Source organism: Orycteropus afer, unplaced genomic scaffold (genome assembly GCF_000298275.1).
Source record: "Orycteropus afer afer isolate SDZICR_OR568_19922 unplaced genomic scaffold, OryAfe1.0 scaffold00101, whole genome shotgun sequence".
In the NCBI taxonomy this organism is placed as follows: domain Eukaryota; kingdom Metazoa; phylum Chordata; class Mammalia; order Tubulidentata; family Orycteropodidae; genus Orycteropus; species Orycteropus afer.
The window spans coordinates 9,235,236-9,245,125 of record NW_006921688.1 but is presented as its reverse complement, the minus strand read 5'-3'; the positions used below and the strand labels follow the sequence as shown (position 1 = coordinate 9,245,125).

General features: G+C 41.7%; 1 protein-coding gene across 1 annotated transcript in view; it reads left to right on the top strand.

Annotated features, from left to right (window-relative positions):
- The window catches only part of MTRF1L (mitochondrial translation release factor 1 like), a 22,281-nt gene that overhangs the window by 978 nt on the left and 11,413 nt on the right, over nucleotides 1–9,890 (top strand). Inside the window, exons 2-5 of the mRNA XM_042781297.1 lie at nucleotides 594–659; nucleotides 2,884–2,963; nucleotides 7,157–7,340; nucleotides 8,093–8,256. Of these exons, the coding sequence (XP_042637231.1) occupies nucleotides 594–659; nucleotides 2,884–2,963; nucleotides 7,157–7,340; nucleotides 8,093–8,256 (494 nt within the window). The remainder of the gene's footprint in view (nucleotides 1–593; nucleotides 660–2,883; nucleotides 2,964–7,156; nucleotides 7,341–8,092; nucleotides 8,257–9,890) is intronic.

Below are 9,890 nucleotides of genomic sequence, written 5' to 3'. Positions count from 1 at the left end.
CTTCCGAGGAGTGGCTGGTGGGTTTGAACCACCAGCCTTCTGGTTAGCAGTCAAGTGCCTTAGGCACTACGCTACCAGAGCTCTTAGATGTAAATATTTAATAAAGTTTTAAAACCTTTCTGCATTGAGTTACGTTAGTAACTGCACAGAAACCTTTTTCAAGTTTTTGTTTTCCTTTGATTACTACATCGCTCTTAAAAAGTTACTGATACAGATTTACAAATACCAATTACAATATGGTAACCAGAACACTAGAAAATAAACACCAAAACGTGATGAAACCACTTGATTTGAAGAGTCATTGTAATTGGGTAATAATGACAATTCTGACTGTAGCGCATTAGGTTCAAAAAGCAAATCTTCATAGAGTGTTCCTTGTAGGTATATTGATCCATGTGAGCTAGGCTTTAGAAAAATACATTTTTGTTAAAATTATCTGCAGGGATATTTTTATTAAATTTTTTTTTTTTCAGATTACCTATGAAGCATTGCACAAAAGTTCTGTAGGCAGTCATTTTTGGTGTCACCCTGAGGGTGTCACCCAGTGCAGTCCACGCCCCACTAATGATGCCACTGAATTTGTGCCTCTTCATTTGCCTTTTCCGCTAAGCGGTTGCCAGGTGTCTATAAACTACCCGAATTTGAGGCTTTGGACTTAGGTGCAGCCTTTTTTAGTTTGGTTCAGTGGTCATGCCTGGTCCCCTTCTGTACAACATAACAAGTGGACATTTATTAGGAGCTCTGGTGGCATACCGCCTAAGGTATTTGACCACTAACCAGAAGGCTGACAGTTCAAACCCACCAGGCACTTCTCAGGAGGACAGCTGGGCAATCTACTTCCGTAGAGATACCACCTTTGAAATCCAAGGGGAGGTTGTTGTTATGTGCCGAGTCAGACCCGACTCATAGCCAACCTTCCTTCAGAGGAGTGGCTGGTGGGTTTAAACCGCCAGCTTTCTGGTTAGCAGGCAAGCCACTGTGCTTACCAGAGGGGTCGCAATGAGTCGGAATGGACTCGAGCACTGTGAAGAAGTGAAGGGTTAGCTTGATTTGTGGCAGTTTTAAAAGTCACTTTGGAATAGGGATTGAAGGTGCCATGGAAATCAATTAGGAAGCTAATGGATTAAGATATAAATGAGGATTAAGAAGAGTGTAGATTAAATAATTTAACAGAAAAGGAACATGCCTACACCGTGCAAAGGAGTAATTAATAATGTTGGCATAGATATCTTTTTTGGTAAATTCTAATTGATTTCGTATCTTAAACCAAGCTTAAAATTCAAGTGGATTTAAGGGTTAAATATTTTAAATCTCAAACCACAGAGAAGTTAACAAAACTCTGAACGTTGCTGGCAGAATGCAACTGAGCTTAAAAACAACAGAAATCATTTAGCAAATGATGAATTCTTACTATGTATAATTCAAAAACCACACCCACTGCCATCGAGTTGATTCTGACTCACTGAGACCCCCAGTGGGATTTCAAGGCTATAAATCTTTTATGGAAATAGATTGCCCTTTGTCATCCTGCAGAGCATCTGGTACCTTTGAACTGCTGACCTTCTGGTTAGCAGCCAAATACCTTAGCCACTATGCCACCAGAGCTCCTTTGTTGTTGTTAGGTCCTATCGTGTCATCTCCAACTTACAGTGACCCTCAGCGCAGCAGAACTAAACACTGCCTGGTCCTGCCCAGCTCCATGATCCTTGCTATACTTGAGCTTATCACTGCAGCCATCATGTCAATCTATCTTGTTGAGGGCCTTCCCTTCTTTCGTCCATCCTCCATCTTACCAAGCATGATATCCTTCTCCAGGGAACGGTCCCTTCTCAAAACATGACCAAAATAGGTGAGACGGAGTCTGGCCATTCTCACTTCCAAGGAGCATTCCGGCTGTACTTCTTCCAGGACAGATTTGTTAGTCCTTTTAGCAGACCATAGTACTCTTAACAATCTTCTGTAACACCACAACTCAAAAGCATCAACTCTTCGGTCTTCTTTATTCATTGTCCAGCTCTCACATGCATAGGAGGCGATTGAAAATGCCATGTAAATGAAAGAGCTCCTTTACTATGTATCAAAAACCAAAGCCAAACTCAATGCCATCCAGTCAATTTGGACTCATAGCCACCCCTACTTGGGTTTCCAAGGTGGTATACACTACATAAGTAGATTGCCCAATCTTCTTTCCAGTTACTATGTATCAGGCACTGCTAAAAAATTCTGTTGCTGTTGAGTCACAACTGTCCCATGTGGTTTCCAAGGCTGTAATCTTTACAGAGGCTCTCTGGTAGCATAGTTCCTAAGGCACTTGACTGCTAACCAGAAGGCTGGCAGTTCAAACCCACTAGCCACTCCTCGGAAGGAAAGTTGGGCAATCTACTTCCATAGTGATAATGGCCTCGGAAACCCAAGGAGGGGTCACTATGAGTCAGGTCCAACTTGACAGCACATAACAACAACAACAATCTCTATAGAGATGCCCTAGTGGTGCAGTGGTTAAGTGCTCAGCTGCTAACCGGAGAGTTGGTAGTTTGAATCCACCAGCCACCCTGTAGAAGAAAGATGAGGCCATCAGCTTCCATAAATATTACAGCCTTGGAACGTATTTGTTCTTATATTTTATAGAGGTCACATTATAGAAAAAATTTTAGCTTGTTTATATTTTGATGTTTTTATTTTTAATTCTTTTCTCATCAGAATAAAAGTTTTTTAAGTAGCTTCTGAAGACTAATGTATAAAATACTACTTTTAAATAATGACAGTTATTAAAATGGCAAATTAGACACTTTGTCTTCAGCTGCAGTAGCAATAAAACTTTTACCTTGGGGTCCATTGGCAATTTAACACTATGGAAAAATTGACCTGCTGCATTTTTCTTAGATGAGAATGAAGACCTAAGGAAACTTGCAGAGAATGAAATAACTTTGTGTCAAAAAGAAATAACTCAATTGAAACATCAGGTATGGTATTTGCAAAGCATGTATACTATTACTTCTAATGCATTTTACTAGAGCTTTATAAAAGCAATTCAAGCTGTGTGTGGTAGTTAAGGTTATGTGTCAACTTGCCTGGGCCTGGTTTTGAGTGGCTGGGATGTAGTAATTCCCCATGATAAGACTGGTAATCAACTTTGTGGTGGAATCTACTGGAGCAACTGAGCAGCTGTCTTAGGGATGTGGTCTGCTTCCAGTATGTAAGGAGAAACTTTAAGAAAAGTCTTTGAGCTTTTTGGCATGCTTGAACCCTGCATGTAGCCAAGTCTTCATTCAGTAGCCTGTCATGTTGCCTGCTAACCTTGGGACTGTTTTTGGACTTGAACTAGTGGCCTGCTGTGTTGCTTGATAATCTTGAGACTATGCCATTTTACTTGTCAACCTTGGGTTTGTCAACCTCAGCAGTCAGCAGTTGTCCAAGGTCAAAGGGCCTTCACCCAGCACCTAGAGCCATGTGGTAGTTAAGCTCATGTGTCAGCTTGGCTGGGCCTGGTTGAGTGGCTAGGCAGCTGAATGTAATTATTTCCCATGGTGAGATTGGTAATTAACTCCATGGTGGCATGTATTGGAGCAGCTGAGTAGTTGCTTTCGGGGATGTGGTCTGCTTCCCATATATATGGAGAAGCCTTGGGGATAGTCTCTAGCTTACAGCATGCTTGAACCCTGTGTGTAGCCGTGTCGTTCAGCAGCTTGCCATGCTCTGCTGATCTTAGGACTTTCACTGGACTTGAATCAGTGGCCTGCCGTGTGGTTTGGTAACATCAGGACTGTGCCATTTTTGTTGACCTAGGGCTTGTTAACCTCAGCAGCCAGTAGCTGCCTGAGTGAAGAGATGCCTCTAGCTTTAGTGGGCTGGGAGCAAGAGGCAGAGCTGAAGCCCAAGGTCGAAGGCCTTTCACACAGCCGCCAGAGCCTGGCACTTTGAATTTGGACTTAAAGCCTCCAAACTGTAAGAAAATAAACTCCTATTTGTTCAAGCTGTCCCATTTGTGGTTATTCCTGTGAGAATGGCACTAGCTAACCAGAACAAGCCAGCACTCTGAATTTGCACTTCTAGCCTCCTGAACTGTAAGAGAATAAACTCCTATTTGTTCAAGCTGTCCCATTTGTGGTTATTCCTGTGAGAATGGCACTAGCTAACCAGAACAAGCCAGCACTCTGAATTTGCACTTCTAGCCTCCTGAACTGTAAAAGAATAATTCCCTGATTATTCAAGCCAACCATTTATGGCATGTCTGTTATGGTGGCACTGGAGAACCAAAACATGTGGCTTACTGTTTAGAATAAACTGCTGCTTATAGCAGGAGCAAAGCTGCTTTTTGTGGTTTTGTCTGTCTTACTAAAAAGACCGTAGAGCTTTGAAAGAAGGACTAGTGTTACATGAACATTTGCTGGAAAGGCAATGAAATATTGGCATTATGGTCCCCCTCTTGTTTGTTTATGGGAGTTCTGGTGGCATAGTGCCTAAGGCATTTGACTGCTAATCAGAAGGCTGGTGGTTCAAACCTACCAGTCACTCCTTGGAAGGAAGATTGGGCAATCTACTTCCATAGAGATACCACCTCGGAAACCCAAGGAGGGGTTGCTGTGAATGTAATCAGCTCGACGGCAGTGAGTTTGGTTTTCTTGTTTAACAGAAGTGGGGGCTGCAAGGAGTGTAGAAGTTCCTGCAGTGTAGATGATGAGCTCCTCTGAGGCAGAAGTATTTCTGTATTTTTTGTCTGTGGCACTGTTAGAGTGCCAGCCCTAAGGCGTGTTGTTGTTAGGTGCCAGCGAGTCATTTTCAACTCATGGTGACCCCATGTACAACAGAACACAACACATCCTGGTCCTGCATCATGCTCCCAACACTGCTCTGCTTGAGCCTATTGTTGCAGCCACTGTGTTAATCCATCTTGTTGAGGGTCTTCCTCTTTTTCACTGACCCTCTACTTTACCAGCCATGAGGTTCTTCTCCAGAGACTGGTCCCTCCTGATAACACATCCCAAAAACGTATGTAAAATGAAGCATCGTCATCTTCCCTCCTTTAGAGTATGCTGATGACTGTGGGACATAGAGTAGGCCCTCATATTTCAAGAACTGAATTGAACTGCTTTGGTTTTATATCCAGCGGTCTTACAAGGGAGTTAGATGAAGAATATTGTTGTTAGGTGCTGTCTAGGCAGCTCTGACTCATAGTGACGCTGTGTATAACAATGAAACTGTCCAGTCCTGCGCTAGCTCCATAAGCCTCACTATCCCTGAGCCCATCATTGCAACCAGTGCCAGTCCATCTCGTCGAGGGGCCTTCCCCTTTTTTATTGACCCTCCACGTGACCAAGCATGATAGCCTGCTCCAGGAAATGATCCCTTCTGACAGCATGACTAAAACAGGTCAAATAAAGTCTGGCCATTCTCACTTCCAGCAAGTTGAAGAAAAAACATGAAATTAAAACCAGGGTTTGTTCTGTGTTAATTCCGTAAAGCAGAGCTTATTGGTTTGTAGCAGTTACCGCTGGGGATGTAGGTGGAAGAACATGGTAAGGTGAGGAATGAGGCAGGAAGGGCGGTTTAGAGGCTGTACCTCTTCTCTAGCCAAATGTAGAACTTACTAAAAATAAATGTCTTCAGCAATACCCAATGGGGAAAATTCCATTACAGGGTGAAAACTCTAGTATAGCTTGCCTTCTACATATTTTCTAATTTTTTTGTTAAACAGAAGGAAATTTAAGGTTTCTGTTCATTGGCTAGTAATAAAGAGAAGTAAAGTCTATAGGTTGTTAGTTCCACTTTTGAATAATCACATTACACTGCCATAGGCTTTTTTAGCATTAGGTGCCGTTAAGTCGGTTCAGACTCACAGTGACCTTATGTACACAGAACACAGTACTGCCCAGTCCCGTGCCATCCTCACAATCCTTGCTGTGTCTGAGCTCACTGTTGCAGCCACTGTGTCAATCTATAGGCTAGAGAACTGGAAGAAGTAGCAACAGGTATAGCCCCCAACCAACATAAAGTATGATGGTTCCAAAATGAAGTCAACTTGGGTTCTTGCTCTTCTGCTTTCTGGTTGTATGATACTGGGCAACTAGATTACTCAGTTCCTCTGTCTTAGTTATCTAGTGTTGCTGTGACAAAAAGCTTAAGTGGGTGGCTTTAAAAAATTTTTTTCTCACAGTTTAGGAGGCTGGATGTCTGAATTCAGGGAGCCAGCTCTAGAGGAAGGCCCTTATCTTTTTTCAACTTCTTTTCTTTGTCTCCTCCATGATCTTCCTGTGGCTTATCTGTGGTCCCCCATCTGTGCTTGCTTACTTGATTACTAGCTCAGTGTGCTCTTTTTATAGGTCAAAAGAGACTGAATCAATCCTGCCTCATTAACATAACAAGAAAACCCATTCCCAAATGGGATTATAACCACAGGTATGGGGGGTAGGATTTATAATACATATTTTGAGGGACAAAATCCAATGCATAATACCCTGCAACTTCACATCTTAAGGGAGAAATGTTAAAAGTACCTACCCAAGGTTACTTTAAGAATTAAAGTACATGAAGTGCTTTAAATACCTAGTGGAAGTTAAGAAACCAGTAAATGCTAATAGCGTTTTCTTAGTAATTCACCTATCCGAAGAAGCTGCCTTCTGTATCCCCTTAGCTAGGACATAGTGACACATGATGCAGTAATGGGAGGAGGACTGACGGAGGCATGCTGAGACTGGGTTAATGGGCCTGCTCTGCCAGGACTAGCACTCTGCCCTTTAACAAGTCATTTCACCTTTCTTAACCTCGGTTTCATTTAACATGTAAGATGAGGGAATTAGACCAAATCATCGTTAAGGGCCCTTTCGATTCCAAAATTACAAGTTTCTTTTCCACACTAAGTAGGCTTTAGAAAAACAATGCAATTTGAGTGCTTTTGTTTTTCTGCCAGGGAAGAGAAAGGCAGCTAGAGCTAGATTCCTACAGTAGAGTGTCCTACGCACAGCAAGCACTTAATTCTCATTAACTGAAGAGAGAATCAATAGCAAGTATATAGGAACTCCAGAAAGAAAGAGAAACAGGCCTATATAAGTTTTAGCTGAACCTTGCAGCATTTATAATACAGCCGTAAATATTTTCTGGAAGTTATGCATTAACTTAGTTCTTAGTTACAGAAGGGATGGCATTTTTGTATTTACAGATTATCTCCCTCTTGGTTCCCTCAGAAGAAACAGATGAGAATGATTTGATTCTGGAGGTAACTGCAGGAGTCGGGGGTCAGGAGGCAATGCTGTTTACTTCAGAGATGTTTGAGATGTATCAGCAATATGCTGCATTTAAAAGGTGGCATTTTGAACCTCTGGAATATTTTCCAAGTGAAATAGGTGAGTATCATGTTTGATTTGTTTGGGTAAAGTGTAGATTTAATTTATCTAAATGTGTCCTAGGAGAAGGGCAGGAGGGACCATTGCTAAGCCTGAGAATTGGTCTACAAGGGTGCTTAAGTAGTTTTATGCTCTTCGGTTACCTAATAATTTTGAAGACAAATATACCAATTTTGAAAGGACCTATAAAATACTAACCATTGAATGACTAATGGTCTTTTTAAAGTGGGTTTTTTGGGGAGCATCTCTCCTCTCCTGAATCTCTACTTCTATCTACCTGCCCTGGAGAACCCCTCAAACGTAGACCCAGAAAGGTGGGGAATAATTGCCCGTGGGAGACCTTGGCCAAACGGCTGGAGAGTGGAAGTGGACGGGCATGTGTTTCCCACTATGGACAGTCCTGAGACACCCATCACAGGCTTCTCAGAAAGTCCTACAGGACCAGGCACAAGGCACTGGCAGTGGTGGCCAACTTGACAATGCATCCCTGATGTGACTTTGAAAGTGCTTTTTTAGATCTGTTACACAGTCAGTTCATTAGCACTGTGAATTTTTATGTTTAATAATACAAGCAATGAAAATGTTAAACATTGAACATTATAAATGTGCTAAAGTTTCTTAATATGGTTTTCAGTCTATATGATATTCTTTTGTGGCTCTTTTAAATATATTTCTAGATAGTAGGCATGATGGCCAGTTATTCATAAATGGCATGAATAATAAAAGTGTTGCCTTTTCCCTGTTTTACCCAGGTGGCCTGAGACATGCATCGGCCAGCATAGGGGGTACAGCAGCTTATAAACACATGAAATTTGAAGGAGGTGTGCACAGGGTGCAGAGAGTGCCAGCAACAGAAAGGCAGGGCCGCATCCACACAAGCACCATGACTGTAGCCATATTACCCCAGCCTGCCAAGGTAAGGTGTAATAATCTCCTTGCACCTTGGATCGCAGGGCTACCACAGCTCTTGACTCCACAGTAACACACTGTGTTCATTAAATTGAGTATCTCCTTATCATTTGGCCGTCATCAAATACTTTTTAGCTGATTTTGAGAATTTAGGATCTCCCATAAGTATTAACTTTAACAATAAAAAAAAAAAAAAAAAACTTACTGCCATCAAGTTGATGCTGACTCATAGTGACCCCCATTGGGTTTCCAAGGTGGTAAATCTTTACGGAAGTAGATTGCCCAGTCTTCCTTCCACTTCCACAGAGCAGCTGGTGGATTTGAACCGCCAACCTTCTGGTTAGCAGCCAAATGCCTTAGACACTACGCTACCAGAGCTCCTTACTTTAACAGTGTTGTTGTTGTTACGTGCCATCGACTCAACACCCAACTCACAGCGACCCCTCCTTGGGTTTCCAAGGTGGTATCACTACGGAAAGATGGTAAGAATTAAGAATTTATAAGATTAAGTTTTCTTCTTCACTAGCATTAGCTACTGTGAGAGCATTTCCACAGATGATGAAACAATATTAACTTTTTCTTAGCTAAAAGATCTTGGTTTTATTTTATTTGGAATAGCTAAGACTGACTGTCTTTATAATAACTTTTGCTTTGTGTGACTGGTTCCCCAGGGTATTAACTAATAACCAGAATCCTGTTTCAACAAGGGTAACAGTTTAACAGAATTGTTACTTCGTAACCCAAACACATTAAAGTATCTTGTTACAGTGTGGATAATGAGTGTACTTTATTTTCACAAAGCACATCTTTAGCTTACATTTATACAAGAACTCACTTGGGCAGTTCTGTTTTGCTTAACATCCTTTCTGCTGGAAACCTACTTTTATTTCATAGGAAATGTTTGACTTGTTTTTCAGAGTTCAGTTATTAATGCTTTGGGGTGAAGGGATTTTCATTACAGGCTTCTGTTTATTAATTTTGGGCAAGAGTGCTGTTTGGCACTCTGTAACAGGGCTAAGGGAGTTCCCTTCTTTAGCTGTAATTGTTATGTGCCACCTACATGAAAAGAACGTGACGTAGTGTACGAGGCAGGACCCACAGCTGGATATTAGACCCATCAGGAAAAGATGGAGACAGAGGGTCCATAGATCATCTTGTTCTTCTGGCAAGTCAAAGAGGGAACCAGATGGGGATAGACAGGCCTATGGAATGATAGGATCCCTACTGCTAGTGTTGTGGACATGTCACGCAATTGTTCACGAAACAGTGCTCTTCAAATCTAGTGGTCTTGATGGTGACTCCCAGGACAGCATTGTCCTGACCTCAGATCCCAGTGGATTCATGATTTGAGCTTTTACCCTTAACTTCCTGGCCTTTGTAGTTTCCATTCGCCTCGCCTGCCTCTGGGTATCTTTAACTCCACTTTCTGTAAGATTAAACAAAATAAACCCTTCCTATAGATCTCAAACTAACATTGTTTTTTCTTCTACATTTTTTTGAACTTGGAAATACACTATAAAATCTCATTTTAGCCATGTTCAAATTTCTAACAGTAGCTAAGTTCTACTGCTCTTGTGATACCAAATCCAAACTCAATGCCACTGAGTTGATTACATTCATAGCAACCCCCACTGGGTTTCC